This window comes from Tenebrio molitor, chromosome 3 (genome assembly GCF_963966145.1).
Source record: "Tenebrio molitor chromosome 3, icTenMoli1.1, whole genome shotgun sequence".
In the NCBI taxonomy this organism is placed as follows: domain Eukaryota; kingdom Metazoa; phylum Arthropoda; class Insecta; order Coleoptera; family Tenebrionidae; genus Tenebrio; species Tenebrio molitor.
In genome coordinates this window covers 18,364,799-18,381,102 of record NC_091048.1, presented here as the reverse complement: position 1 = coordinate 18,381,102, position 16,304 = coordinate 18,364,799, and the positions used below count along the sequence as shown (strand labels likewise).

The window sequence follows — 16,304 nt, the reverse complement described above, 5'->3', positions numbered from 1 at the left end:
ACACATAATAAATCAAAAATAAATGTCTGTACGTACATTAATTATTGACAATTTTTCAAACATGTACTCGTGTTGCATGCGATAAAATTTATGAAGATTTATATAATAGGATAAGAAAACCTATAAAAGATAATTATGTGTTTCTGGCAAACAAGACTTTCGGAGTAGATGCTTATTTAAACAAGAGATTGAATACATTAAAGGGAAATAGCTTTACCTAACAACGTAAAAGGAAATATCCAGCGGAATCAAAATTATAAATTAGTTATATCAAGTAATACTGATTTGAAAATACAGTGAGCTCTAAAAGTTTAGATTAATAAAAATACTCTTATTTAAAAAAAAACTCGAGCGGGTGAATTTTATTTTTTTATATAAACGTTTTTACATCATTTACATTTTCCGCCTCCTCCCGTTTCAACGCAAGGACGTCATCGGCAATTTTTTTAAACCACAATTCCCACTTTTTCTGCAAATTTGGACAGGCCATTAAATTTTGCTTTATGCCCATGTACCATAAACGACCCTTGATGGTTCGAAGTAATCGATTTTTAAATATGAGTACAAAGTGGCAGTGAAATTTTAATTTTACATCGAAATGGTTGAATTTCTATATTTCAATATCAGAGTTATTTTGGACTCAACAAACTAAAAGAATACATTTTTCATGCCTCCAGCCGGAATTTGGTAATTTGTAGATCTCGAAATCGTCCAGAAACACATGACCTGCCGGCCTAGTGCGGCAAAAGGTAGAGATTTTGAGTTGTCACCGGTTTCGTTTGGCACGTGTTATCAGGATTCTGTCAAGCATCAATGTCAATTCTGTGCACGGCTCGTTAAGAATGTTTTTTTATTTATGATAACGTACAAACTACAAAGAAGCAATATTTAACCAAAATTATTTAATGAAAATTACGGAAATGTTAAAAAAACACATTAATTAAATTTAATAAATGTCAGGAGACAAAGGCGATGTTGATTTTAAAATTTAAATGTTTAAGTGTTACCAACACAAAAAAGCCCCTAATACCAATTAATTATATAAAACAAGTGCTTTAACATTTATTTAACAAATATCCGCAGAAGTCGGCACAAACAATTTTGTATATCACATGTCCAGAAACTATTTTGCGAGCATTCGTACTTGCAATACTCGTCTGCTCGCAATCGTGCAGTTTCTGGCCTTGTGATACAAATAACTATTAAATATCGTTCAAGAAGAACGTTTATTTTGAAGTGATCAAAAAGAAAACAAATATGTAATCAGAGCAGGCATTGCAAATTATCGGTCATGTCGTAGCGGATTCGGTGAAAACAAGCGTCCAATGCATGGACGTAGACAATTTGTACTCTCAAACGCTACTTTATAATAAATAAATCATTCCTTATTAATTTTAGACATTGAAATTATAATTCTGCATTTTATTATTATTATTATTATCTGATAATGGAGACAATTTATACAATAAAGAAGAGCAACATTTTACATTCGTAAGAATGGGTAATTAACCAGCTTTATGTGAAATGTCAAAGAAGTGTAAGTTTTAAAGTAACGATATTTAAGATTTATTAAAATTTAACATAAAATAACATTTTTAATTTACAATGCGAAAATTTCCGATAATAATGCGGAATCTGGAAAAGTGCCCCGAATGCTTGCAGCGTTTCCACGTTGAATGGCAAGGGAAATCCTCTCAAAAAGGAATTTCTTAGATTTTGAATCCCCTGATTCCGCGATAAGTCGGTCTCCGATGACATTAATAAAATCTATTGTTTCTTGATATTAACCTTGAAAAAAAGTTTTTGATTTCGGCAACACTGTATTAAAAGCAAGATTTGCTTCAATTTGTCAGCTACAAATGAGCAATTGAAAAAAGGACAGGATCAGGATTATTTTTATTGGAAGGACATATTTTACATTCAAATGGGAATTTTAGACGTTCTTTTCATTTACTGTTTGAGTTTGTTGATTCCAGCATTATTTTAATGATGTTAAAATGTTGATATTATTAAAATGAACGAAATTTGTAATTCTTATTTGCCGCGTCAAGTTTCTGTCAATTTTGTTACTTGTTAACCAACCAAGAAACTTTGGCTGCCGTGTTCGTATCGTGTTAGTGTGCACACGTGCTTTGTTGTCATTGTTGAAATTGTAAAACTGCAAGCATTAAATCGCCCATTATTTTCGGTAATCTGTGATTATTTATCGATCCCGAAGCCTCATCTCAACATAAAATATCATCAAAATTTAGCCAAATGAGTGGCATTTTCTAATTAAAGAATTTATTTTTTGTAAACGTGTAAAGTTGAACTTTCATGGTGACCCTGTTTTAACATTTAAAAATTCGATCTCAGGAACCGTTAGTTCACGATCATTCATGGTATATGAGCATAAATCAGAATTTAACAGTCTAGATAATGTATAAAAAAATCAAAGGTTACCATTTACAAAAATTGGCGATGACGGAAACAAAAAGGGGTGAAAAAATGTAATCGAAAAATGTTTGTTTTAAAAATTTAAAATTGACCTATCCCAGCTCAACGGGAAAAAAATATTTCCATTATTCTAAACATTTGGCGCTCGCTGTATGTTAATAAAATTTATTTAAAAATTAATTTTGTTCAGAACAACATTTTTTAACATTTACAATTATTATGTAATTGCAAAACTCGATGGTGTGTTTGTTAACGATTAAAAAACAATGTTTTTACATTTAGCTTTAGCACATTTAATAAAGTTGATATCTTGCTTGCAGAGTTAATTAACAGTTAGTTACTCAAAAAAAAAACTCATTTGACGTTTACGGAAGAATTTTCTGAAAGAAAATTAATTGTCTGTTTGTCCTAAAGTTCGCATAATACGATGAAAATTGAAGAGTCACTGTCTCATGAAAATCCGTCCTAATAGCCTCGCAGACATAGCAAATTAATTATGGAAATTGGTTTATTATAATTGAATGATTTTAATTCGATTTCCTCACTCATCAGCAGTTTGAATCGGCTTAGAATAAAGCGTTGATAAAAACAAAGCGTTTCCTTGACGCCTCCAATATTGAAATAATCAGATTGTCTCTATTTAATCAGTCCTTTCTCCCATCCAGCCTTCGAACATGTGCGATTGTTGATGCTGAAATCCCATAGAAAGAGAAGAGTAAAAATACACCGCTGAACAATAATCAAGGAAATTACTTTTTATCGTTGTCAACTTTTTGCACAAGAGTGAGAAATTAACCAGTGGTCACTGGGGCGATATATGACATAATGAAGACATTGAGGAACTGTTACACGTCAACATAAAAGCAATACCCTTCTCAAGATAACAATTTTTAATTATCGGACGATTACAACAATTTCTAATCGACACATGAGGTGCACAATAAACAATTATTAATTAGCACATCTCTCTCTCTAACGTCTCAAGCATCTGAATTCGCACTGCTTCCCCTGTTCCCGTTTTCGATATTGCAAACCCATGCATTGGCGTTGACCTTCGTCTTGGGTTTCGAATATCCGCGGTGCTGTACAGGCTGACCGGTAAATGGCGCTAACAGCTCGGCCACGCTCCATTTGCCCACGTCCTCGTGGAGTTACAGCACAGCATAGCTAAAACGAGAAAACAGGAAAAGTCAACGTTTCACTGTAAGATAAATAATATTAATGTTAGTACGTGTAATCAACGCGATGAGCTCATCAGTATCGTCTTAACGTATATGAATACATCACTAACAGGTACAAGTGTCGTTTTCACTCGTATATTGGGACAACGTATTTGTCAACATCGTTTTCGTTTTCGTATCAAAGGTGATGTATTCTCGTAAGCGTCCGGACATCGTATTCGATTAGCAACGTATTTGCTCAGCAACGTATTTGCTCAAACATTACGGGTACCCTCGTGTCAGGACAACGTTTTTGTCCTTGTACTTTTTCGTCATTGCCCTATTGAGGCGAATCAGGCACTTTTTGCCGAGACGTATTAAGCACGTTTTGCTCAGACGTATTAGGCACGTTTTGCCGAGACGTATTAAGCACGTTTTGCTCAGACGTATTAGGCACGTTTTGCCGAGACGTATTAAGCACGTTTTGCTCAGACGTATTAGGCACGTTTTGCCGAGACGTATTAAACACGTTTTGCTCAGCCGTATTAAGCACGTTTTGCTCAGACATATTAGGCACGTTTTGCCGAGACGTATTAAGCACGTTTTGCTCAGACGTATTAGGCACGTTTTGCCCAGTAGCATCACTGCTACTGTCGTCCGTGTCCGTCTCAGAATTCAAGTCGTATGGTTTCATCTTATCTATTGAGACAACTCCTTCGTAGCGTCTTTGGGATCTCGTCGATCCAGGCAGATCTCGTACCACAAACCGGTCCTAGTCCAGAACTTTTGTGATCTCGTAATGACCAACAACTTTTTACTTTTCCCGTCATTTGTTGGAATAACTTTTCGTATCAAAACATGCTGGCCCACTGTATAAGTAGGTGCAGCTCGTCGTTTCTTATCGTAAAGAGTCTTTTGTTGTGCCTGTTTTGCACTAATTCGTTTACCAATTTTAATACGTGTTGCCGGAAGATCGTCATCCCGGGTTACTTCACACACCTCTGTGCTTAAAAAAGGCATCGTTTGCTTGCCTGGGCTGGTATCCCAAGAGCAACTCGTATGGGGTTTTCCCAGTCGTTTTGTTCACCGTCGTATTTAAGCCCCATTGTATTGTACGTAATGTTTCGTCCCATTTTCGCTCATCATCCGTAGAGGCAGCTAGACAACTTAGAATCGTTCTATTATACCGTTCTGCTTGCCCGTTGGCTCGAGGTGTTGCCGTGGCATTGTGGTTAACCTTAATATTGAGCGTTTGGCAATAGCTGATAAAACGTTTACTGGTAAAGCAGCTTCCTCTATCACAATAATTCGTTGTGCTACTCCAAACATACTAAAAATCTCGTCTAGGTACGTTAACACTGGCCCTACTGACGTATTTCGTACTGTTTTAAGGAAAGCAAACTTCGTAAACCCGTCTATAGCCAGAATCAAATGCGTGTTCTTTCTGGCGCTCGTGACACATGGTCCTAAATGGTCAATATGTATCGTATGCATGGGTATGTCAAATTTTGGAATAGGGTGAAGAAAACCTGGCTGCTTCCCCGTGGGCTCCTTGTTATACATACATGCTAAACAGCAGGAGACATAACGTTTAACGTATTTTTTCATTTTTGGAAACCAATATTTTCCTTTGATTAGTTCCAGCGTTTTCTCGGCACCAAAATGTCCGACGTTATCGTGATGGAAAAAAACAATTTGACTACGTGCAGTCTTGGGCACAACCCACCTTTCACCTGTTGGTGTTACTTTAAAAATTCGGTTCTGCTTTAGCACATACTCTGAATGTATGTGCTTGTCCTCATTATCTTCTGGTTGTCGGGATAAGACAGCATGTATGTGTTTGCACAATTCGTCCGTTAGTTGAGCAGCCAGAACCCAGTCGTCTTCGTTGATGCTCATGTGGTGCACGTAAAATTCCTTTTCGTGATCGTTTATTTCCTCTTGTAAACTATTCCTACTCAAAGCATCCACGTGCGCCATCTTCTGACCGGCTCTGTACTCAACACTAAAGTCGTATTCTTGTGTCAGCAACCACCATCGTCCCACTCTCGGAATGAGATCTCTTTTGGTCATCGTGGTTCGTATAGCGTTACAGTCAGTCACCACCGTAAAGTGGATTCCTAACAAATAGATACGGAATCGTCTCATAGAGTCGACCACAGCAAGGGTCTCCGACTCATACGAATGGTACTTTTCCTCCATCTTGCTCGTCTGCCTACATGTTTAGATGCATCAGTGTGCAGCTCCGTATGAGCATCTCGACTGTACAGAGCTAACACCGGGCGTTCCACTAATCGTTGTTTCAGGAATCGAAAAGCTTCTTCTTGTTCTTTTCCCCAAATAAACGGCATGTTGGCCTTCGTGAGTTTCGTAAGTGGTTTGGCTTTGGTGGCGAAATTCTTTATGAATCTCCGGAAATAGGAGGTTAACCCTATGAACTGTCTTATTTCGTGTACATTGGTTGGCCTTGGGTACTCGCTCACTGCTTTAGTCTTCGCTCGTCCAGGTTGTATGGCCTCCAAATTCAATTCGTGACCTAAATATTCTAACTGATTGTGGAAAAATTGACATTTAGACAAACGAAATGTCATTCCTGCGTCTCTGAATAGAGTGAACACTTGTCGTTAAGTTCAATATGCATTTCTGAAATGGTCGTTTTACCTAGTTCGCTAGTATCGGAAGCAAAACAGTCTCGAAATTCGTTTAGTAATTGCAAAACCTGGAACCGTTCGCGTTCTGTCAGAGTTGATTCGTAACATCGTCCACGAGAAACGGTTGCAAGTTACATGGAGTAATAGAAAAATTGCTCACCTCGTTTGTAGAGCTCTCCAACTTACATGGAAGTCCTCGAACCAACAATTGCCCTCGTCTGAATATCAAGTTGCTATCTGCTGCATTGCGGACCGAGATCACTCCTCCTGTGGACGTAATGCAGCCTGGGATGCTGTACTCGTGGTTCGGCTGTCGCCTCGTAGTGGCTTCCACGTAGACGTCACCATCGTAGGTCTCCGGGCTGTAGACCTCGATGAATCCAATCGTATGTGAGGGAATTACTACGTCCTCCTTTGACCTCAAGGCAACTTCTCGCGAGGGTAGGTCGTCTAACCCTGGTAAGACAGCCAAATGTTTGTCGAAGAGTCTGATTTGATTATCGCGCAACACCATGGTTACACCGGCACGATTTAAAATTGTTTGCCCGATAATAACCGGCACACTTCGCACGCGATCTTCGACAATACTTGCTGTCACTTTGGCCGTGATGAGGTCCACCGTTAATGTCACTTCTGCTTCCCCCAACGCGGGTGTAACTCCTCGAAGTGTTACAATACTACAACCTGTGTCAATGTACCCTTTCAGGGGTTTGCCATTTATTGCACACCCAACAAAATAGCAATCCTGAGTGTCGCTGGGACACAGCAGCCTTACACTAGGACCTGACGTCTTGTGTCGTCTACATTTGCCAGCTTCGTGACCTAGTAATTTGCAGTTGCCACACTCGACTCGTGGTTTGGGACATTTACCCGCAACGTGTCTGGGTTCGTGGCAATTATAACACCGGAGTATTCTTTTCTCTGTTGAATCGCTATCATTCCGTTTATTCGTACTGGTGCTCATTTTGGTTCCCAACCTCCTACGATCAAACCCTTTGCCTCGCCTATCGGCAACTTTCGTTTCGTTATCTGCGACTTCCGCGACTAATGTGGAAAGATATTCAGTGTACAACTCTTCAGGGGTTTCATAACGTCCCGCTTTAGCCCCGTTTCGGAGCGTGCGATCACTTAATCCGTCAATGAGACAAGAAACTGCGTATTTGCCTGTGATGTTGCAGGCCTGTAATAAATTAATTTTCCCAAGATAATATTGCGTCATGCTTTCGTGGAATTGTTTTTCCCTATTGACAAGCTGTCGTAACGTAGTAGCAAAATCATGATGTTCGGGAAACGTTTTGACTAATAAGTAATAACGCTTTCCACTCGTCCCTCGTGTGGGTATATGTCGTCAAATTATCGTACCATGTACGTGCTAGTCCTGTCAACCGATTCTGCATTAATTGTATTGTGGCATTCTCATCCCACTTGTTGACTCTAGCCAATTGATCAATCTTATCTACCCATTTTACCACAGATTGGTTAGGTTTACCGGGCAAAAATTCCGGAATGCAATCGCTTTTCACCGCCATGCGAACAACGTGTTGACTATTTTCACTAGAGTGCGACTCGCGTCTTATTAATCTATCTACAAGCGCTTCTAATTTTCTCAGCCGAACATCCCCATCTGAATTTCCCGTCCAGTCACAAGAGCGTTCGTCAAGACAATCATAACTGGAGTTCCGTCTCATCCGTCGATCAAACGGCCCTTTTTCGCGTCGTTTGGATGAGCTGATTTTTCGATCTTTTCCCACTTTTTTTTTTCTTAAAGATAATCGCCTTGCGTAAACAAACACTTTATGCAAACGTATGGTAAAAGTCACCGTCACTGTTCCAATTCAATAAAACACAATATTGCGCAAGAGTGCGACAACGTAAAATGCACTAACTTGATATTTTTAATAGCCCCGTCGGGCAAGTACGACTTAAAAAAAGTACTCACAGTTTGTCCGTACTTGGTGACATCGAGGAAATCATACACAAATCACAAACACCGTTTTTCGTTACTTCAATTTCAAAAATTCGCAAAATTCGCGACTTTGCGGTCGGGCAGGTTTGTGTTATCCCACCGCTGCTCTAAAAGCAATACCCTTCTCAAGATAACAATTTTTAATTATCGGACGATTACAACAATTTCTAATCGACACATGAGGTGCACAATAAACAATTATTAATTAGCACATCTCTCTCTCTAACGTCTCAAGCATCTGAATTCGCACTGCTTCCCCTGTTCCCGTTTTCGATATTGCAAACCCATGCATTGGCGTTGACCTTCGTCTTGGGTTTCGAATATCCGCGGTGCTGTACAGGCTGACCGGTAAATGGCGCTAACAAACAAGAGTTTCTTTTGTTAAGGCAGAATAGAAAAATAAATAAACGAAGTAAAATGCAGTTACATTTGATTCTAGTGATTTCAATATTCATTTAATTACTTTGATGGCTTTTTGATTTAAATTTTCATTTTCCACTGTGGTATCAAAACATTCTACAGCTTTTTAAGGTTCAAATTTGTATATCAAAAATTCAGGATAGCAGAAGTGGTGCTATATTTTGCGTTAATTTCTGCTCACCTGCAATAGTCGCCTAAAAATTTAATGTGCACCTCTGACAAAAAGTGCCTTTTGTCCTCGCCTATTTTCAAACCTCGGCTGCACCTCGGCCAGAAAACTCATGCACTTTTTGACATTGATACACAAATAAGTAATAACTATTTCATTACTCTAAAAAAAAAATAAATAAAAAGTATTTAGGGATAAATTAACAGTAGGTAACATCATTAAATGCAATTGAAATTAATTTTATTTATTTAATTATTTGTAAATCTATTCGTGTAGGCAACTAAAATAAAAAATATTTAATCGAAAAATAGTTTTGCATTTGTAGATTATCGCAATATTTCTAAAATTTATTGATTTCTTACTGTTAGAGGAAACAATATTTTTCAGAAATAATAGTAAAAGAGTAATCCAATTTTTACAATTTATGGATATTGCGAGCGTATGTACAAAGCTGTGTGTAAATAAATACATAAAACTAATGCAATTTTCTAGCACAATCCATTGGCACCGATTGAGCAACGACGACACACATGCGCTCCAGGAAGTATTCTTGATTATTTCTTTGTATCGAGAAAATAATTTGCTTCACTGACGTGTTGAAACATTTAATATAAAATGCTGAAAAATAACAATAATAAAATAAATTTCGAAGAAAAGCAACAATACCAGAAGATTTTTTTAATTTTAACCGCAGAGCACATCGGAATTATTTTTTTCAAACTTTGATTGGCATCATCGATTAAAACTTTACTCTTTGTATTTATTTTTATGCGGTATTAATTAAGTTAAAGTACCGGAGTAGCAAATAAAGAAAGGAAACATTGTAAATCAGCAAAATTTGCTGAGTGAGGTCTGAAAAATTTTTCATTTAAACGCTATAACAACTGAGCTATGACATAAAATGCGCCTTCGGCAAAACGGTGAAGAAGGGTGACATTAGCGTTAGCGTTAATGAACGGGATTAACTTTTATCGTTGTCACCTTTTTGTACACCATATGAAGTTGATTTAATGGTACGGCCTGGGCGAGTCACGGCCGAGGTTGTAATAAAGAAAGAGATGAAGTCGGTGGTGGAAAAAGGGATTGCACATCGGCTGCCAAAGGACGGGTGGTTTTGCGGTTACTTACAAGGGAGTCCTTTGGGCGCCGTTACTGCTGCCCTCACGACCGACTCCGACTGCGACGCTATTACCACTCACTGACCCAGCCGCTCGTTGTGGTTTGTTAAAAATAATAACTCTCTGAACCGTTCACACAAATAATAAATTTTATTTACAACCCAGACAAGATTTTAATGTAATAAAGGTTGCGTTCGCGTGACGCGACTACCAGAGAAGCTAATCGCTGCCCTACGTTCCCACCAATTATTTTTAATTCCAGGACTTTTCGGAAATATTCTGTGACAAGCCACACGTAATTTATCATCGGCTCTAATTATAAATTATGGGTGAGCTTCGGGTTTCTAAACGCGATTATACAATTAATCCGGGAAATCAAATTTTTGTCCGGCAACCTGGATCAGGTTTGTCACACTCAAAATAATTAATTATAATTTGGTTTCGATCAATAATGACCGATGTTCGGTGAAATTGACTGACGTTAATATATGGAACTAATTACAATTATATTAATTAAACCATTAATAGATTTAAAACTTAATTGCAAATTATGGAGCGATACTCTTGTTTCAATTTTTACAACAGACCACCTCTTGTGTTATTGCTTATTATCTGATCAAAATAATTTTTAATCAAATGCAAAAAGGCCTTGGAAATATCGATTATTGAACTGCAGCTTGACTGCACAAATGATTGTAAAATGAAATGAATAAAAAAAATAAAAGTGGCAAAGATGGAAATCATACGTGAATTTTCAAAAAAATATTACGAAGGCTTTTTAAATTGAAGCAATATGTACATACAGTGAGTTTTTTTAAGACTGGCCATAGGGTTTTACAGTGAAAACACTTAAAGGAGAACACACCAATAAAGTTGCGCAGTAGACGGAATACGTTAGTCGAGTCCATTTTTCAAAATTAGGGGTAGGAAAGTACGAACCGTTGTCCGGCCATGCTGCGTCAGCGGCGTACGTTAGTGCTCTTTTGTGAATTCCATTGGCAGTATTCGTTTCGTTGTGTTTCGTGATTTCTGGGTTGTTTTCTATTACATTAAAATCAGTTCTTTTCTTCTTTTCCAAGGCTGAATATATCATAATAATTAAAATAAACTCGTATTTACCATGCCCTCATTTCAGAACGCTAATGATTCGCCAGTGGACACAACATCAGTGACAGATTTGGATGGCTCAACGTGTTCTCCTTAAAGTGTTTTTACTCTACCTGCTAATTTTTCAACTCCTTGTTAACTTTTGCTCTCATGAAAATATTTAACCCAGTTTTGTAGTAAAGTTGTGGAATTTATGAATATGATAATGTATTGAAGCAATTTCAATTTAATAGCCAGAAGCAAGGAATAAGCTAGAAAAAAGATGTTTTTTGAATTCCGTTAGCTTTAATTTTAAATTTTCAGTAGGCTAAAATTTCACTTGACATTTGTAATTAACTTGTATTTTTATGAAAATTACAAAGCCTAGGGCTGTTTTTAGATTAAACATTAACGTTATCTAGTCATTTAGTTAGTTAGTTTGTTACTTAATAACAATAAATAAAAAACGTCTTTTTGCTAGTTTATTCCTTGCTTCTGGTTATTAAATTAAAATTGTTTCAATACATTATCATATCCCACAACTTTACTACAAAACTGGGTTGAATACATATTTTCATAAGAACAAAAGTTAACAGGGGGTTGAAAAATTAGCATGTAAAATCCTATGGCCAGTCTTAAAAAACTCACTGTATAAGTACAAAATGTTGTTGCAAGAAAGTAAGGTTACGAAGTTCTTTGATGAAGTTTCATGTAAACATGTGTACAGTCGTCAAAAAATTACAATTTGCATAAGTCATAAAATTTCATTCCCGAAGCTTACTGAATTACAAATTTTCTTGACCACTGGATACATTTATATTGAAGTATTATAACGGATTTCAACAAATTAGATCATTAATAGTATAATATTTTATCTACTTTGCTTTACTGTCATTGTCATTTTTTAGGTGAAAAGTGCGGTGATTTTATTTATTTTTTTAAATTAACGATTAAGTCCAAAAATATTAAATTGTTTTGCACCCAATTTAACTCCTGTGTGTGAACAGTGTGTACTCACTTATTCACATTATTTTACTGTTTTTTTACATTGAGCGGCAACCATAAATTTTACATTCAGTTTTTCCGCCTACTTGGACTACAATCATTTATAATAACCCTGTATTAAGTTTTGGAAGTAAGTAATGAAAGTAATCTGAGGGAATTAGATTTGGTAAATAAGGAGTTAGATAATATGAATAATATTTGATGAATTTTTTGCAGGCAATTATTTCCTTCCGAGCGAAAGCATTATTGTACGAAACAGCACCCCTTTGCCTCTAAATTTTTTGTCAAGTTTCTCCCATAACTCGACTAATAACGAGCACATCAGAGTTTTAGCTTGCTTTGAGTCATCCATTATAATTATTATATATTTAAGCCCAACTTGTCGATCATATAAAATCAGATCATTTACGACGTCACTGTTTTATAAAATGGACACGATAACGGGTCTCCCAGATTTTTCTTTGTCTTTGACCTTCGATCTTTTCCTTTTAAAGGCCAAACGCAGTATTTTTTTATGGCAGCGTGTGAAAGTTATTGATCTTTTTTATACATAACTTCATAAATCTCCCTATTCAGTAATTTTTCCAAGAACAAGTTCAACATTAGTAGTTGTTAAATTGTCAACCGGCATCTTTTATAGAAAAATTTATAACTTACAATAAACTTTATACTAATTTTCATTAAACGTTATATTTGTTTGCGTGGTACCCATATTAAATAAAATAATAATAACAATAATGTTCAGAAAATCTAATGATTTATTTTCAATAGGTTTGCACCCAAATATAGGAAATAAGTAAAGGAGAAAAAGGAGGAAAAAAAAACTTAATATAAAATTAGAATCAGTGCTTAGAGTAATACATAGTCATCATTCATCAACAAGAAAGCAATTCAAGAGTTACACCTGATCTTTTGTTTTATCGAAACGTCTGTCTTAGCTTAAGCGTAAACATGTGTATACATGCTATACGCAGTCGTTTTATTGGTTGCCTACCTCTCGATAACGATATTGTTAATTAATTATTAATAATTAATGCCTTATCTTCAATGGTAAAACTCATTTTACCACTTATTCTGGGATAATTATTGTTTACAATTACAGGAAATGTTCGTAAACGTTGCTGAAATCGAATTTTTTTTTTCAAGGTTAACAACAACACCGTTGCTTTAAAACTGTTTTTTTGACATATCACCGAAAAATCTGGTTACCAGTGGCGTGACATGACTGATTATTTGCAGCGCCTGCTCTGATTTATTTTCTTTTTGACCACTTTACTCTATACAAACAGTACAACCACTCCCTAATAATATCAAATTTTCAAAGATGTGTAGCACAAGTTGTCATACTGCTCACATTTAAATCAACGCTAACTAGGGGCTAACTCTTCCAACATTACTTTTTAATTAGTGAATGGGTGCATAGGTGCCCTAGTTTGGGTACTAGTTCTTGAGGACTCACAATTTGAGAAAAAATAATTTTAATTTCTAATAATTCTAATATACAGGTGTGTCAGAACTACCTCCCAGAGGAAAAAGGCAGTACATATTTGGGTAAATGTGATTATCTTAATTTTAAATAAAAAAAGTTCTATCTCAAGCGATAAACGAGAAAAAACCTCCTAAACTTGACCAATCAGGGTTGAGCACCATCAAGGTAGGATAACCGTAATTTTGCGTCAAAATTTCAAGTCAACTTTTCGCTGATTGTTGCTATATCAATAATTATTTTGCTGTGTAGCAACATCTCCGATTTTTTAGTAATACCTGAGGACGAGCTACTGGGATTGGTGGAATTGAAAACTTTATAACTCGGTTATGTGAGCTACAGGAAAATTTATTTTAGTCATCTTGGTGTCTCTCCTGCTGTCGGGACATGCCTGTTTTCTATGGGGAGGCAGTTCTTCTTTGTGTCATAGCGCATTGAAGTAGTGTGAAGCAAATTTAAATTTACATTTATGTACAGTTGCATTAGAAATCTTGTACAGAGATTGAAGGAAAAATATTAGATAATATTAAAAAGGATTAAATATCTTTGTAGTTAGGACCTGATGTGTGGATTTAATATACTTAATCGAGTTTTGAAGTAGAGAAGTAAGATTGAGCAAGTGAGACATACATCATAATAATAAAGACATTAAGAAAGTACTAAATGTCAACAAAAGTTTGGAAGTTGCCTTTATCTTACGAGTGTACTGAATGAGGAAAATGGGTGAGCGAAATAAGTAAGGTGAAAATTTTAGTAGATTCATATCAGACTGTCATAAGCTTATTATTAATTACATACCTTACCTTATTTTAAATAACTCTTTCTCAAAATTAACACGTTCTTCGCTGCGTCTTAAGAGACTTTATAATGCTAAAGAGTGTTTTTTAAAATTGGCGTTGAAAAGTCGATTGTGAATGAACCACTCGTCTTAAAAAAGACTGCAACTGCAAATTAGAAGCACGGAAAAAGTGAGGTTAGACTGAAACAGCTGATCAGAGTTGTAATCCGGTGGTGCGTTCACAATCGACTTTTCAACGCCAACTTCGACGCCAAATTTAAAAAAACACCCGTTATATTTAGTCTTAATTACCTATTATCGAGTAGAATAAATCTAACTGTTCGATACTTATTTTAAATTAAATTATATTAGTTCCATGTTCCGTAAGGAAATCAAAGTATGGTGACGGGATCAAAATCTCGTGTTCTGGATAAAGTCATAAATCCCGATTGTACTTTCCCCAAGACTTAAATAAAATAAATACAACGCAACTTTTGCAAAAATTGACCGATTTGAATTTTTCTTTATGCAAAATGTTTTTCTCAGTAAGAACTCCAGGCGTGTTGATTTTCGTGCCAATCGGATAAGGGATTATGGAAGTAATACTCAATTTTTTCTTTGGTAATAACTTCTGTAGAAATTTATCTACGCAATTTTCTTTCGTTTACGATAATTTTTGCTTCTCGTTCACGATAACTTATTCAGCATGGGTATAAAGTTTTCCTTTTGCAAAATTTTCGTCACAGGAGGATCAGGATCAGCTGTTATTGAGATATACGCAAATTTGTGTGCATGTTATACCTAAAAAACCGTTTAAGTATGGTATAGTAGCTTTCTGGCAAATTCTATTAACAATATGATTTTAAAAATATTTTGAAAAATTCTTTTAGCACATGTACCTACATGGGGGGGTCGGTTAAGGTTCTCTGTATGGACATTTTTTAGTTATTTACTTATTTATCATTTTATATCCACCACTCTTGGTTTAAAGAAGACCAAACCGGTCACTTTTCCGTTAATGGAATTTAAAAATATTCGAAATCAAGGAATGTTTTTTTTATTATAAGTGAATATAAGATATAGTTAGTGACAAAATTTGGAATAAGTAATAAATCAAATTTATGATTTGAGAATAACATTTTTTTAGAAAATTCTATTGACAAACCCTTTACCTACTTAGAGAAATAATGTAGATCAATCTTTTTTAAATTTTAATTTCAACTTTGCTATACCAAGCTATCCTCAACTGAATCACATATTTTTCATGAAAAATTAAATTGTTATTAACTTTCATGAGGACTGGCAACGTTTTTAATTGGTGAATCTCAATGTAAATTGGTTTCTCTCTCCGTTTAAACGTTTCCAGCTTTTAGATATGTTCGTGTATAAATCGCATAAATTGTTCTTGATCTGCGCATTTATGCAACTTCCGCAGCAACAGGCTTTAGCGTTCGAGCAAAGCGAGGTAATGGACAGAAGCAAAACTGAACGAGCTTTCCGCTATATGCTATTCTTGGAAAATACCCAGTCAAATTTCGTACCACCACACTCACAAAATACCTATATTACTTTGATCTCGTTTGGAAAAAAAATGTCATTACTCCGTTAAGTCTGATCGTCGCTGAGCAACCAAATAAATATTGTACAACCGGTTTTTTGGATGTCGATGTTCGACAACAGTTACGTTCCTTTCATAGAAAATACATGTTTGAAAGATATTGAATTTTTATAAAATGGGGCAATATCGTGCATATATGGGAACAAAATAAACCTAATAGTGAATTTTATTATTCCGTTTTTCGAGCATCATGTGAATAAACGTCGTATTCAATTTTTCTGAAATTGTTCCGTGCTCCGCTATCGATAAAATAACTGAATTTAATCTTGAACAGTTCTGAGTGCACCTAGAACAAAAAAGCGGGCAATTTTACTGTCAATCGATGCAGTTTGCTGCAACAATGAAGTTAGTGGTCTTTTTAAGTCTAGCCTTCTGAAGATCGGTTGACATTGATAAAATTCTGAGTGCTTT

At 35.8% G+C, this 16,304-nt stretch overlaps 2 protein-coding genes across 3 annotated transcripts in view; one reads left to right on the top strand and one right to left on the bottom strand.

Annotated features, from left to right (window-relative positions):
• LOC138125669 (5-hydroxytryptamine receptor-like) overlaps nt 1–16,304 on the top strand; it is a 256,405-nt gene that overhangs the window by 69,669 nt on the left and 170,432 nt on the right. The window lies entirely within an intron of this gene.
• LOC138126038 (uncharacterized) lies at nt 3,309–8,180 on the bottom strand. Of its 2 annotated transcripts, none has more exons than XM_069041696.1 (2): nt 6,408–8,180; nt 3,309–3,603 (listed from the first exon to the last, which is right to left on the bottom strand). In XM_069041696.1, the coding sequence occupies exons 1-2, from the start codon at nt 7,464–7,466 to the stop codon at nt 3,409–3,411; spliced, it is 1,254 nt and encodes a 417-aa protein (XP_068897797.1). In that variant the 5' UTR covers nt 7,467–8,180; the 3' UTR covers nt 3,309–3,408. The 2 variants fall into 2 exon arrangements, with proteins under 2 accessions (XP_068897797.1, XP_068897798.1); XM_069041697.1 differs by having other exon boundaries at nt 6,434–8,180.

Excerpts from the sequence above, each read along its gene's own strand:
- LOC138126038 (XM_069041696.1), bottom strand. The coding sequence starts at position 7,466 with ATGACGCAATATTATCTTGGGAAAATTAATTTATTACAGGCCTGCAAC. Across the intron at positions 3,604-6,407 it reads TGGAGAGCTCTACAAACGAG|CTATGCTGTGCTGTAACTCC; the intron begins GTGAGCAATTTT and ends TTCTCGTTTTAG.